This window comes from Bombus vosnesenskii, unplaced genomic scaffold (genome assembly GCF_011952255.1).
Source record: "Bombus vosnesenskii isolate JDL3184/JDL3185 unplaced genomic scaffold, Bvos_JDL3184-5_v1.1 scf7180000013295, whole genome shotgun sequence".
Lineage (NCBI taxonomy): Eukaryota > Metazoa > Arthropoda > Insecta > Hymenoptera > Apidae > Bombus > Bombus vosnesenskii.
In genome coordinates, this window is record NW_022882946.1 from 825804 (window position 1) to 841973 (window position 16170).

A 16170-nucleotide genomic window follows, 5' to 3' on the forward strand; every position below is an offset into this window, starting at 1 on the left:
CTTCAACTTCTTGTCCAAGAGTTTACATTGCTGCTGGTTTTGATCGAGTGTTGTCGAAAACTTCAAAGCAGCTACCGTTATCGGAGAAACGACGTAATTTCATCGGTCCTTCGTTATCTTTTTATTTACTTTCTAATTCGTTGCTTGCTCAGCGTAATTTTTTACCTATAGACCGTGTCAAAATACCATTCCTCGACAAAAGCTTTGAAACACCTTCTATCTTTACAGGACAATAGTTTTCGAAGGAGCAAATTCTACAGTCGACGGACATGTTTTCTTACTTTCCGGCGGATTAAGTCCACTACTGCTGGAAGCGCGCATACACGTTGAGAAGCTCTACAAAAATACAATCGCCTCTTCTTTCTTTACTAGATCACGCTTCTTCGATAAAGAGCAGATCGTTGTATATATCTTCGCTTCGATTAAAAACGCTGCAATTCATCGACGATTCATCGATTCAAAGAGCACGTGTTAATATCAGTTGAGAATCGAAAGCAACGCGTTCGTACAAATCGCATTTTAAATACATTGGGTGGAAAAATAAAGAACAAAACATGTATTAGAATATCGTCGATGGAACCTGTGTAACAATCGCGTTCAAAGTTTAACGAACGAACCGGTATATTCTCGTATATACGTATACATACACATATACATATACATACGTATGAAATTGAGTCAAATGTATATACGTAATAATAGACGCGCTTACGTTTGTGGGTATTTAACTGTTAGTCGCTGTGTTCTTGTGTACCACGCGATGTTTTTTCGGAGGAGCGGAAGAAATGCGGAATACGGCTCGACGGGAAACTTACGTCGGGTAACAAAGCACGAAGAAGTTGTGAAAGCAAAATATGGCAAATTATTAACGGTGGCGGTTGTATAGGGGGAAGTTTCGCGAACGTAAATTCGTCGTTTCCTCGGATTTATAGTCGGAATCCGCGTAAAATGAAATAACCCCCGGTCTGTAAACTATAGTGTTCCATTTGCAGGAAACGCTTCGAAGCTAACATAGTTACGAACGTCGCATCATCGTGTCATTACGTCGTACGTAGTCGGTGAGACAGCAATAGACACTGGCGCGGAAGATAGCGACTGCGATCGCGATACGCGACACCGGCCGATACCGAGGAACACGCATCGAATCTATCCAACTATAACTTTCGGATAAACGTGTTTACCGCCGGCAAATGTCGAGTTTACTTTGCAAACCGAGAACGCGGAATCGCGTTTCCGCCCTTTACGTTCTTAAACTTATTTCGCCTATCCGGCGTTTTCTTTCAACTTTTACGTTTCCTCTCCTCCGCGGAATTTCGATATCTGTTTTTCGAAGGTTGCTTACAAAGGAAATCAGCAAACAATGATAATCTAGAGAGACGCCAAACGAAAATGTACAGAGAAGAAAGAAAAACAGTTTGTTCCTATCGAACAGAAATTCCGTATTTCGATGTTTTATCCTATCGATTCGGGTTTTAACGGACTTTGATATTCAGGCTATCGAGATTTCTAGAATTTATTCGTGTAACACTCGACGGAGGGTCCTCGCGGTTGTCGACGGAAATTGTTTCGAAAAGAGCAAGCGAAACACGTACAATTTGGCAAGCTGCTAGTTTCAATATTTATGAGTTAAGAGTTTATCCTCTTTAGAGAAAGCACCTCTTTGAAAGTTGTAGCAACACTGTGGACGAATGGAAACGAAAGCAAATAGAAAGAAGTTTACCTGCAGCGTTTCTGTTTGTTAACAGTGCATATACACGCGTACGTTTGCGTAAAAAATATTTCTGGCTCACAATTTAACTGGCAACAGAATCAGAAGATTATTATTATTATCACTCGCGTAAAAAGCAAATTACATGTAACTTTACGCACGATATTCTATTAAAATTGTTCATTCCAAGAAACGCAAATTTAATCGTCCGCTAAGCTCGACCGTAGCGTAAAAGTTTTCCAACGATAAAACAACAGGCTGCATTCTCGCGAAAATATTTGCAACGCGATATTTATTAAACGAAGGATAATCGGAAATAATTGATAAAACGGTCGGGAGAGGAACGAGCGCTGAGAGTATTGTAAAAAGTTCGACGAGCGGAATATTTGGTTCAACGAGCTTGTCGCGCGGATAGTACACATGTAGCGATGTAGGTACACAGCTGCTTTTTAAAACGTGCGTGCGTGCAACCGCTCTTTTAGTTGACCGCAACAACATTTGCAAAGTCCCTAGGGATCATTGTTTTCTGCAATGCGTTTTTATCTGTCCACGACGAGCCATGGCGAGCCACGCCCGCACACTAGTTAACGTTAATTTCCACTTCCTGATTCCTCGCCCCTCCGCGCTACCATTTCGCTCGTTGTGCACGTTTTCAACATTTCCACCGTTTCCAGTGTTTTCGGCGTTGCCTATCGTACATCCACCAGGTTCGCCAACTTTTACGACAATTCCATGACGCGTCATAGCCACTGGCGTGAAGATAAAACGTTTCGCGCATGGAACCAACTTGGCTGTTTCAAAGAAGAACTGCTTTTGCATTTTTTAATTACGTTTAACACCGATTTCCACGGGAAAACGTGACTCTGCGAATTAGCATGCTCCGATCACGCGCCGTAATAAAAATGCTGCTGCGGATCGAACAGAAAGGTATGTACGTACATTGTACGTATATACTATGCCGCTATTCGTGAATTTTTCCATGCGCGTTAAACGCACGTGGCTCTATCGGTTGATCGTTAGCTATCGCGCAATAGGAATTTTTATCAAGTACGTACGTTATTCGGATTCGGATTAAGCCAAAGAGAAGAAAATTTTGATGCGCGTTTCAATTACTCGATGGGTAACTTTTACGAGAATTAACGAGACTATGAAAGCTTAGCAAAATGAGAGTAGATTGTGAATTGTCGCACTGGCCAGTGTTGTTAACCGGATCAAATAGGAAAATTCTAATCAACGAGAGACGAACGCGAGCATTTTACTCTCGATAAATCGAGATTGCGCGCGCGGACAACCCGAATAAACAGACCTATGTACACACTACGAAAAATTAGTGACAAAAGGTAATTGAACAATCTGTATATACGTGTATATAGCATCGAGCTGTATTACTTTTCGGATTGCACCATGGATTAAATGACACGTTAATTTTCTCTTCCCTCTCCGATTAATCGATTTTTTAACAAGAATTTAACGCGAATCAATTCAATTTCGAGCGAAAGAACTTCCAATGACAAGCACGCTGCTCGAATTTCATAGAACAGCTTAAAATTAACTTTCAAAGTTACCAGGTCGAGTTAACTTTTTCTACAAGGACAACTTTTGTTCGATTACAAGTTCAATGGACAAGAAGAGAACGTTTTCTTATCGTGACGTGTGTAATCGTGCCAGAGTACGAACAAATTGTGCATCGGCTTACCGTGCAACAGTAGCGAAAAGAAGAAAATGCAGATCATCTTGGCCAGAGCTGGCGCGCACCAACCGCTCCCGTTGACGCTGTACCGTAAATCCATTCGCAGAATCTTCACGGTCCATCGTTTCCGGTACATTTCGCAACACCAGCCTCAAAGTCGTGCCAGCTCAAGTGGAGCGATATATCTTTTCTGCCAACAATAAACAGAAATTCACTTTCCGCTGCGAATTCTCGTCGTCCGCGAATCTCCTCGTTTTCGTTCCGTATCTCATCCATCGATACCATCTCTTCTCGTTTTTCTTCATTAACGAAAATTACTCGCGTCGAAATACATGCGCGTAACACCTGTTTCGCCTTTCTTTTTCTTTCGTTTTCATCAATTTTAATTTATACTTACAACGACAACTTTTTAAACACAAGCAGCCACTTACTTTCAATCAACTACCGATTTATTCGCAAATTCTAAATGACGCTACAAGTATTCGACAGATCGTTAAAGTCTCGCGTTAATCGAAAATAAATACCCTGCGATCGAATGTAATAATGGACATTTGCGTAACGCGAACCGTGTACATTACAGCAATATGTACAATAATAATATTTGTTATACAATTTATAGCCTGACCAGAGGGGTTGCCGATACGAAAGCGACACGACAGCAATTTCACGATGTTTACAATTTCGATTATCTATTCGTGGATTTATTACCGGCCGGTTATTACGCGGCAATAATCAGCCTGTTGTATGAACGAGCCGACAACCGTTGACGCGTCTGCGAGACTGGCTTGTGCGTAAATTGAAATCAATCTCGAATACAACTCTATCGTTGGATAATCGCTTAAAACGGTAGTCGCTTTAAATGCGCGCGAAAACTGTTTAGCTTCGTTTCCGCGTTTTAAAGCGGCACGCGTTTAACCTCCGCTCTCTTTTCACCTATTTTCCATTGGTCATTGAAAATTTATCTCTTCCAGTAGGAAATTCAACAAACGCGTAGCGAGCGAATTTCTGATTCAACGAAGCCTGCTTCTCTTCGACCGATTATTCGATCTCGATCTCGATCTCGATCGAGACCGACGTACAAATTTTGGATCGTCGCGCTGTAACAGTTGTGACTTGGAGACGTCCGTCAAGATGACCTGATCGTTGCTGCATAATATCGTATAATAATTGGCAAGAGTAGCGCGCGCAGGTGCAATACCGGACTTGACATATTAATTTTGCACGTCTGTCGTCGTACCGTGTAAATTTCGCTTAAACTTCAAGCCGCCCTTCTAATGCCCAGAACTAGAAATCGAATTTGTTCACCAACCTTGAATAAATACTACCGAATAAGCTCCGGATTTATTACGGCCTGTTGATTCGATTCCTCTCGCTACATGAACATCAATAACCGTTATCGTTGCACGCGTCTCCTTTTTACTTTGATCGATGAACGTGCACCGCCTGCTTCGTACTGTTTGACGATCGACGAGTGAACGGTCAAAATGAATTTGCGCAGGAATAAAAATTTGCTTTAAGTATTCGAATCGTGAATTTTAATAACTGATAGTTTTTACGAGATAATAGGCAATGTGTTTTATTTAATATTCGAATCGTATATATCCGTATACATTTCGTTCTTCGTATGCCGCACAGTAAATCAAAGGCAGAGTTGCTCCTAGGAGCAAAGTTCGCAAGTCATGATTGTGCAAGAAAATTCTAGGGAATCAGTTTCAGGCAGTGAAACTTTCTATGACGTCTAAAAATAGGAAACACGATTGTTTCTTCCTTTGTAAATCGTTTATCCACGATTGTCCACGAAACAGTTCTCTCATTTCACGAAATATTTTCATAGATTTGAAAATTTAATAACGATTATTAAGCAAGTATTTTTACTGAACTAGATATGTGGCGAAACAAACGAAAGAAAGATCTGTAAAATTTTCCCAATCGATCGGAAGATATTTTCTAATTATCTATTCTAGTAATAGTTATTACTAGATATTCTAGTAATTTTCGTGGAAAATTTAGTGGATATTATGCAAACGCAAATGTAAATGTAACGCGAACGCGTGTCCGACAGCGTTGTCACGGTCGAGTCAACGAACTATGGTGAAGAGCTGACCAGGCTGCTCTATGTACCGTACTTGATGCATTTTCAACGTGAAAAACGTACCGTGATCGCCGAAGCGACTTGCGTCAGCAGTTGTTGATCCGCAGTTACCGCTAAAACACGTCTATTGCAGTCGTGTCGAGGCCACGGGTACTTTTCTTGTCCGCTGCATTTCTCTTGATTTTTTCCGAAGCGTCCCGTTGAAGCTCAACGTGGAAACATTCATCTTCACACTTCACTAAACATTCATTGTTTCGGTACGATCACGCTTCACTTCGAATTTTCAGTTATCATTGTATATTATGCTTTTTTCTTAACTAAACACTCCACGAACTCACACGACGTTTATCGTTATAACGCGTCCTCGAAAGCCACGCAGTGGAACAGATCGGTTAAAAGGTAGCCGCAAGTAGGAGGATGGATTAAGTTTCGAAACCGCCACCGAAATTTTACCGCGACGTAGGTACGATACCCGTCATATATAAATATATATAATAATTTTTAAACCGATCATACAGAAACACCACTTTCAATGGCTAAGAAGTACGTACAACCGAAATTGGATAACGCGTCTACCAATAGGTTATGCATATTTTTACGAGTCTGTTCATTTTTGCAAAAGAATTTTTAACAAATCACGCTGCGTTACAGCCAAATCAAATTACATGCAACACAAAAGGGAAAAGAGTTAGATTAACTTACGGTATCGCATAATACGTAATTACAGTTACAGAGTAATTCTATTTCCACATAACCTAACTTTCACGGTCGGATCTTCTCGAAGATATTTGAAAGAACCTTTTGTCGCAAAACACTTTCTTATCGATTCGTTCGACGATGGATTAGTCGCACAGTTCACAGCGAACAAGATATCCCGAACAAATCAAATTTCCACGTGACAAACGGATGCATCGTGCGCGAAGATGCACTAACGGAACATGGAACTCGCGATGAGTCCGCGCAGTCGACGATCGCCAATCTAGTCGGCGGTTCTTCCGTTTTCCTTAAGTGCCACTCGTTCGTCATTCAGCACGCACACTCCGTTCTTCGTAAACACGTTTCGTCGCGTGTGTACAAGCATCGCCGATACCGCGGGCAGCGCCGGTAGACCGACTGAAACGAAATCGCCGCGCCACGCCGGAGCAACAGAGAGAGAGCGAGTGGAGGGGGCGGCATTCACCGTCAGAAGGAAGGATGGAAGGGTGGAAGGAAGAGAGGAAGGAAGAAAGGATTGGGAGTGTGAGGCAGTCGGAGGAAGGAGAAAGGAGCTGGTAAGATGGATAGGCAGATAAGTGGACGATCAAAAGGAGCGAGTAAGCGGTGTCGAAAGACGAGTCAAGAAAAAAGTGAGAAAAGAAGAGAAAGAGTGCGAGAGAGTTGCGTAAAGAGATCGGTGAGCGAAATGCTGCCGTGCTGAAGACCGCGACCCAACTGCGCCCGCGCTTAGCCAGATATCAGCCCCCCTCCCCTACCTGCAACCACCGGCGGCGTAGACTCTTACCACCTCCGCCTCCGTTGCCGCCGCGTTTCGCTCGCTCGCTCGCTTCACTCCGCTCCACGAGTCCATTCCGCACCACACTGCTCCACACCGCGCTACACAGTTCTACACTGTTCCACACTGTTCCACGCTAACCGTCCTCCTACCAGCAATGCCACTGCTGCTGTGCTAACGTAGTCAGTCGATAGCGCTTCTATTATTATTGCGATGATCGACGCCTCGACCATTATGACCGACGTCGTATCCGTTGCCTGTTAAATTCGATAGCGCGATTCCTTGTTACGATCACGGATCCTTGTCCCACGACTCGATACTCCGCGGTTCTATCGCGATTCGACAACGATATCCTTTCTGTCGATGTTTGCTGCGGACGTGACAATATCCAAAGCTTTCTTACTATCGTAACATTTAGTCGTCGTCGAAACGAAGAATAGGATATTCGAGACGGCTGAGTCTTTATTCGAACGTACGTTCATTGTTAGTCTACAATAGACTGTCGAGATATTTCAATTCCATTTTACTAAATTACCGGCGATCGAATTAGACGAAACGAAGATAAGAATTTTAATCAAACAGAAACGTTCGTCACGGACGTTTGAAAATTATATAATATGCTAATAAGAATTTTGTCGAAAAGAGTTTATATCTGTGGGTTCCGCGTATCCTTTCCATTCTAGCGATTAGTATCCTCTCAATTTACATACTCGTTAACGCCAAAGTCGTTGCTAAAGTTTAATATACCTCAGTTTTCAAGCTATGCATTAACGTCGCGGATTAAACGTGTTGCATTTGCATTTTTTCATCGATAAAAACGTCGAAGCTGTATACGATGCGAGCTGAAACGTTTTATCGTTAATGGGTATCACCGCGTATTCTAAAATAAACACGCCGTTTCGGAAATTAATCGGTGTTAGGGCGATTACAGAGGCTTGCAAGACGATTGTTACCTTGTTATCCGTTGTATCTTTCACCGCATTTTCACCGCATTTTCGCCACATACCATCGCATAATATGACTGATTCGTGTACGATGTCGCTATCGCAATTTCGATAACACGTTTCTGATATCGCTTCGATCGGAATATAGACTTTCATATCTGTCGGATTTATGCGCGTTCTTTCCACGGTTGGAACGAAAAATTGAATTTCGAGCGAAAGCACCCAGATAATATAGGTAAGGTTACTTCAATCGGTATTATACTCACTATATTGTAGGCCATTAAAATTCTCCTTTAATATCCACGTTTCCTGAATCTTCCGTTTGCCTTTACTTTATACATTTATTCCAATTGAAATCCCTCGATTTTGATTCTCACTGATGAACGCTTTGAGCTTCGCTGTATGCGGTAATTTTTCTATCGAGCTATTTACCAACGTATTCTATTTCTTTCAATCGATACTTTTTATTAATTCGAAGAAAATTAAACACAACTCGAAACCGTGAATATCCGTGAAATATCGAATGTACGTCGCGAACGCCCTGACTGGTTAGAAATGAAATTTCAATTTACGTACTGAGAATCACCGCAAAATGTTACGAGGAAACTTTCCTTTGAGAGAATCGAATTAAAAGGCTTCAAAGGGGCGGCAATTTCGTCATGCGATATTTAGATTCGCGTAACGAATTTATCAAAATTAATTTACATCAATCATACCGATTTTTTATTAACGATATATATTAATCAACAAACATCTTTTTCGTTTCCGTCCTTCTGCGCACGGATAGAAGAAATCGACAAGTATCGAGCGTTGATTTTTCTGGAAATTGAAATAACGATAAAAATGCGCGAGTCCAAAAACAAACGTGGATCGTTAAAATGAGATATCCTTGCGTTTATTTTGCAATTTCATCGTCTCGTACAAAGAATCAAGAACTGTACGAAAAACATTGTCTTTCGCCATTTAAACTTCGTCCTTTTGTTTGTTCAATGCAAACGCGTTATACTCGAAACTTATGTAAAGAAACAAATGTACGAATAGAAATACATATGTGATTCGAACGATTCGATTGAATATCGACCTGAACAATGTCGAATAATGCATACGCGAAATAAAAAAGCTACGAGCTACAATCGTACCATGTTATTTGAATTATCGATCGAATGATTGTTTCCTTTGTTTCGGATAAAATACTTCGGGTAAGGTTAGAATTCTTATTCCGGACCATTTTGACAGATATTTCTCAAGGTTCGTGTCGTGTCGAAAGACACACAGTTTTTTCACGATTCGATCATCGTCGTCTGATCCAAAGAATATTCGCTCGATTCCGATATTCATTTACAACCAAATCTGTTAGTTGCGAAATCGTATATACAATCGGCTGACCACGTGCATGTAAGATGAATGTAAAATTTAAGGGTACTGCAAATTCGTCGTGAAGTGGATAGTTTTGTTTGCTGGAAAATTTTATAATTTTTGAAATGAGATAGTCCGTAAACTTTGGAAACAACCACGTTGAAACGTTTCTTTATGTCGTATTATTACGTAGTATTACGTGTGCCGTTGCGCCAGTTCCTCCCGTTGATATCGAAGAAAAACTTGGCAACAATTTAAAGTTTGCTGCTTCCTATTAATATTCCACGATAAGCAGAAGCATATGTTTATTAGCGAGATTCAGCGTGTTGTAATATTTATAACAGCATAGTTTTGTGGTAGTTGAACGTTATAATAATTCTTCGTGCGTTCCATTGTACGTGTACGAAAAGTAGGCTATCTCTTTAATAATTCCTTAAAACGGTGCTCATTACTTTGCGATGACCTCGTTTAACCATAAAGGATATTTCATAGTTCCCCTTCTCGAGGTCTTGTTCGCATACATTTTCAGAAAACGTAGCTCTTCGCAAGCGAACATACCTGCAGGTATTCCACTGCAAAGCCAATTCCATCGTGGAGGTTAACTTTTCTTTCCGGGTTATTAACAAGTTTACTGAATTGCTTGATTTAGATGAAACGTTATATACGTGGTTCCACTCTATGTTTGTAACAATTTCGATTGCACGAGCTTGATCTCTAGAACAAATTTGTCGGTAGGCGTCGTCGTTGGAACGTAATCACCCGTAAGCGTGAAACCGCGAACAATCCTATTTCGTTAATTTCTCAAAGAATCTGGTGTACCGTACGGTTTAGGTAGTTTGCGAACAGTATGCGACAATAATTAAGAGCATTAGCGCTCGGTGCAAAGTGGCAGGAGGAAAGTTTCGCGGTCGTGCCGGCCGCTGACGAGGAATTAGCAGACAGTCTTCGTGAGACTAACTACCGTTGGCTTAGGAGAGGCTGGAACTCACCAAGATCGAGGGTCACAACTCGCCAGCCTATTAACGCTCTTATCTAAGGAAGGGATACGCCATGCCGTCCGTGACTCGACTATTCGCAACTTTCATCGTCCGTAGCCAGTCGTAAAATTTTCGAGCCATTTCAAAGCTAAAATGCCACTGCCATCGACACACGTGCACCTACGAAAAAATGTCGTCTCGCGGATACATTCGTTCTCGCCTCTCGTGCTCGTCGAGTGTCCTCACTCGGTGGGTTTCATAGTAGAATTTATAGAGCCCGATAAATTCAGCTGAAAAAATGTTGAAAAATTCTATGAACCATCGAATTTTGCATCAGCGCAGATAAAAAAGAAGATATTTCCTTTTATTTGTGCTGCAGGATTTATTGGACCGATTTAGAGAAGTGGATGCATTGTACGCTCATTCGAGCGATCGCTTTTATATGTTCTAAAATGAAAAGTTTGATGTTGAAAGCGGCTCTGTTACTATCGTCATTTTCTAGCTTCTGCGAGCGGAACTGATTTTAAGGAAGTAATCTCAGTTTTGTTATAACGAAGAGTAGATTCGTGTATTTAGTATTCCACGTAGCACTGTCGTATGCATATTATAAAGAGTTGTAACCTTTGCCGTATTTCGTTCTATTCTAAGAGATCTTTGAGGTCCAAGGAAATATAATATAGAACTAGAAGCATCGCAACTTGCAAAAAGTTGTTTATGTTTATGTCAAGCCATTCGTTTTGTTAAACCGTCTTGTCCTGGTAGAGTGCATCGATCGATGCATTTTTCGTCGTTGATAAATTCACGGAAATTCTCTTATAAATCGGAAATACTGTTTCAACGTCACGAGTTAAGACGAACGAGCAGAACGACCGGAACGAAGTTGTAGCCTCGTTAAGTGTTCGATTTCGATGGACCGGTGATACCTACAGAGCTTAATAAGCTTAACGTTGTTATGCAAATGTTACGTTACACAAGTTCCCAAACAATTTAGTATATTGCGCAACACGTGAATGGCTCGGTGTCTACGTACTTGGCGGTTACGTTGCATCGTAATAAGTTTAACATAGTTCGCGTACCCGGCGTTCGGACAAATAGGAAGTTTCGCCTGCTTCCAACCCTTCATAACGGCCTCCGTAGTTTAACCACCAATTTCCGCCCATCAATTTCAACATTTTTTACTTTCCGAAAACTTGTTACCGCACTTCGATCCTTATATATACATGTATGTATATGTATTTGGAACGTACATTTATATTCCAATAATATTCTACTTGAGTAATTGTTGCACGAACGAGAGATACAGGGTAGCCCTATCGATGCAATGTTTTTTATTTCAACCAACTCGGAGTAATTGAGCGATTTCGTTATCGATAACGATACGTATATATTTTGCTAAAAATCAGAAGAGTGATTATAATTACAATCGGGAAATGTTCAGGCAACCTTATCTTATTAAATAATCGCAAAACGTGTGACAAGCGGATTCATTACGCGGAATGAAAGTTAAGAAAACGACGTATGGAAACAGCCTGTAACGCGTGTATTTCGAGCACAAAATTCATAAAATTGTTTTATGGAAACGACAACGAAGGAAAGAAGTTTTGATTGAAAAAACCACCGGAGAACTGTCCATTCACAGGTGAATCGTTAAGGAAAGCTCTCTTTTACTCGTGACACGTTTAAAACGTAACCACCTAGGTATATACACGATCGAAGAAATACGAAGTCCACGAGTAACGGACATTCGGAGATATTCCTCTTGAAAGTTGGGTGCGTGGATCGAACGAGACATTCATACGTATACGTTGTAATTATCGACGACTATAGATACTTCAGTAAAGTTAACGTACGTAGGAGTATAGTTACCAGCGGCGATCTGTATCTTCTCTCACGCGATGAAGCAGGGAACAGGAAGAACAGAGGACAGAGGACAGAGGACGAAGGCACGGAGCACGAAGCGGCTCTGGCGACAGATGGCGTTCACCAAGAATGCTCGGATTTCCACGAGCCGTGATATAATCGGCCGACTCGACGAGACCAGGCCGCAAATACAAAGCAGCTGCGTTTACACGCTTAACTTGCAATCCAACGCGACCCGACAGACGCGGACCGATGCAAAGTGACGCGATGCGACGCGCTAATGCGGACGTCGTTGCAGTAGCTCGCTAAGCGTCGCGTTCTTCAACCCTCGCCAACTTTCATCGACGATTTCACGGTCTCTCTTCTCCCTAACAATCGAATAACCCAAGATAATACGGAAGAATGAAAAAATGCTTGACATGCCGAGACTTTATGAACCTAGTGCCGCTATGGAGCAGGAATTCCTCTAAACTCGTATAGTCGAGTCAACCAGACGATATGCTAATTTTTCGATTATTATCGGTACTTTGACCTACCTCTACCGATCTTTACTATATTACGTAAATGCCTCTTTAATTATATAACGGTAAATAAATCCAGAGGAAAATATGAATGAACTCATCCCTTGTTCAAGTTTGCCCGTTGCACGGTGGTTACAATATCGTAATATACATAACAACGAAAAGCCAAGAATATAAAGGAATATAAAAGGATAAAAATTGAACATCAGACCTTACGAGCATAAGGATGCAACAGGATAACGATATTTTTCTTATTTTCTTGTTACAGCGTCGCTACGTGTCGCAAAAAGAAATAGAAACAAAAGATGAAAGATAAAAGACCAGCCTGTCGCATTAGAGAAGAAAAAGAAACAAAAGTGTCGAGGAATAGAGCCAGATGAAAAGAGGAAGTAGCTCGTTTTCTTTGTAAATGGATTAGGTTACTATTGTCCAGGTGCTCGAAGATAATCCTATGCATACCGTGTCGCGATCCAGCAGTCGCAGCCGGAGTATAAATCCCTCGCCACTCTAAATGCTAATGAAGCTCGCGTGAGCGATACTTTTACATCGTTTTGGGGTAAACCGATGAAACGGATAGTAACCACAACCTATTAGATTCGTCTTTGTACAATTTCTTTTCGCTTCCTTGGCACGCGTTTTCTCGCCAATCTGATTCGTCGATCACGACGCTCGATCGATAAACTGCACCTTTTCGTTTCGTTGTCAGTGTTGTGTTCGATGTGAAAACGCTTTTAATCAAATACCCCTGATTATACGTCGAAAGTTGTTCGATTAAAATTAATATGCGCGATTGCATAGAAAACCGTTTGGAATCGATCGAATGTTATCAAATGTGGGATGAAAGCGAACGAAGCGACAGGAAAAGAAACAAGCAACGGGGACAGAACATTGCCAAGTGTTGCCGAAAGTTCGGAGGATAGCGTTGCATATGAACAAAACACGAGGTGGTGCGGTGCGGTGCACAAATGAATCTTTCGAACGATATTGTGCCAGATGCCAGAGCCGACGATGTTCGATCAGTCGCGTTTTCGCTTGCCTCTATGATATTTTCGAATGCGATTCCGCCTACGTTCGTCGATATCGAAGCGCGTGTCGCGCGTGCAAGTGGGATTAACAAAAAACCGAACGCGTTCGTACGTTGTCGCAGTCGACAATGGGGCATACGAGAAATGCAAAACGACCAAAGGCGGGTTTTTAGTAAGCGCACCGAACAAGAGAAGCAAGAAAAAACGAAGCTCGATGCAACAGGGAAAAGAGGCGAAACGGGGAAATCTAAGCTGGTATTTGGTTGATAGAATCGTCGCAGTTTTTCTCGCGATCCTCGATACCCCGGTTTTTACTGAAATATGCGCCATAAGAGAACTCGATCGATTTCCGTTCCCTCGCGGCTGAATATAATCGAAGAATACCGTTTCTGCAAGTCACGTTACCGCCAAAATTCCAACGTATACATGCTTTTAATCGACGCTCAACGGGCCGAATGCATTGTATATGTACATACGCGATACACGTATTCTCACCGTGCTATTCTACGGAACCGAAGAAAAATTTGACTTCTAAATACGTACATTCTTTTTTAACAGTACCTATTCTGAATCGTAAGGACAACCGATTTTCATTTGCGTACGTTGCGTCTTGTGCACATACTTTTTTATCGTTTGCGATACAGACGAGCATGCGACAAAAGTTTCGTTCAGCGAGAACCTAGTCGCTCGCTTTTAAGATTAAATCGGATATACATATGTTACTATAAAAAGAAACTTTTGAATTTTTCCAAGTTGCCTTCCTCCGTAGGAAGAATATCCGATCCATTATACGCTTATCTCTGGCTAAAAATTCCCCGTTGTAAATAGGAGAAAATTTGGTTGATCGTGTCGAAGTAATCGAAGAGGGCTTGGGAAATTGCTTCCGCGAAGGAAGCGCTGATATACCATCACGCAGCGTTCTAACTACTTCCTGCTGTTCAAAGTGCATCGCAGGTTAGAGAATTGTGGAAAGCTGGCCCCTTTATGCTACGACTTGCAACAGCGCGATGAAAAACGAGCGCCGTCTGTATAACGAGTAAGAATTATTTTCAGAGAATACTGGAGGCGAGATATAATGGATTATCCTTTGTTCGCTACTTTAGCTAACTATTTGGGTGTAACTCAAGCGGTTGAATAACGTTTCACTTGAAACATTTCGCATGAGAATTAACGTCAAGATGCGTAAAAGGATTTATAATTACGAGAATACCTGTTAAAATTAAAGCACGTTTTTAGAAGCGAAGCAGAAATGTACAAATTTATTACAAGGGATTGTTTAGGCAGTTAGAAAAGAAACCAACTGGATAATAAATTAACGTTGGCAGATACGGCCAAACACATATGTATTTCGTCCCGTCTTGATACGATCACCCGCGCGTTCTCATCGTTGAAAAGAAGACCAAGCTTATCTAGAGGTAACCGAAGTCGTGCAAGTGTGACGGTATCGGGCAAATGGCAGACCAGAATCATAGCCGATCCTTTTCCGTCGTTGTGGAGTAACTAAAGTGACGGAAAAGCGTATCGATATCGAACAACGAAGGAAGAGAAAGAAGAAAGAAAAGTAACACGAAGAGAAGGAAAGCTTTGCCTGACGTTTATCTTCATATCTCAGCCGAGAAGTAGAAATCGACAAAGGAAGAGATAGGGGCGAGTAACGGAGAAAGAGAGAGAGAGAGAGAGAGAGAAATAGAAAGGATGTAGAGAAAGGGAACTATTGTACAGCTTTGATGCAATTTGAAAGACTCATAACTGACGTTCAAAAGAGCAGCAAACATCTGTGTGATACCGCTTGGCCATCGTCCAATAGCCAAGTCTGGTTAAACGAAGCGAATTGTCCGTGGCCGGAGCTACCGGGAGATGGTTTTCCCTTCTCTCGGTTCGCTGCAAGCCCTCTTCTCTTGCTATCTTAAAGGCTCGCACGACCAAATACGACTCGGTTGCTTTTCTCTCGTTTCACCTCGTCGAGCAGCTCGACTCGTCTTACGGACAGACGTGGTCACTCTATTGCTCGAAACTGGCTGAAAGCAAATTCTCTAACAACTTAGCAAATGTTGCGTCCATTCTTTTCTCTCGTTGTCACTTTATTCGCTTTGCTTTTTCTTTCTCGCACTTTCTACCGTTTGATTGTTTTCGTGAAAGTTATTTGCTTGTCGGGAAACGTTAGTTGGAGCATCGCTTTTGAACGTTACTGCAATACGCTTAAGAATAAATGAGAAAGCGAAGATTCTTTCATTTATTTACCATCTACGTACTGTGTAATAGCCTCGAGAAGAGGAGTCAACGTGAATTTGTTTCTAACTAAAATCCCAGGATGCTCGGACGAAGTACGATTGAAATACCCTTTGACGACTGGTCGATTCTACCTTCGAGAGGCAACGAATTATTTCACAAACGTTTCGATCGCCCAGCTTAAAATTCTTACGGCGTTATAAATCTCTTGTTGGAAATTTCGTTAATTTCGATATTTTCTTAAGGAATCGGGGCAAACGAATATCGGCCACAGTT

General features: G+C 41.6%; 1 protein-coding gene across 2 annotated transcripts in view; it reads right to left on the minus strand.

Annotated features, from left to right (window-relative positions):
• LOC117233305 (zwei Ig domain protein zig-8-like) overlaps window positions 1–7008 on the minus strand; it is a 58809-nt gene extending 51801 nt beyond the window's left edge. The window contains exons 1-2 of one of the 2 annotated variants that reach the window (XM_033493467.1): window positions 5554–7008; window positions 3405–3583 (exon numbers count right to left, since the gene is read on the minus strand). In XM_033493467.1, coding sequence (XP_033349358.1) covers window positions 3405–3534 — 130 coding nt within the window. In that variant the 5' untranslated portion in view covers window positions 3535–3583; window positions 5554–7008. Of the gene's footprint in view, window positions 1–3404; window positions 3589–5553 lie in introns of both variants that reach the window. The other variant, XM_033493466.1, reaches the window with a different exon arrangement.
• Between the last annotated feature and the right edge of the window lie 9162 nt (window positions 7009–16170).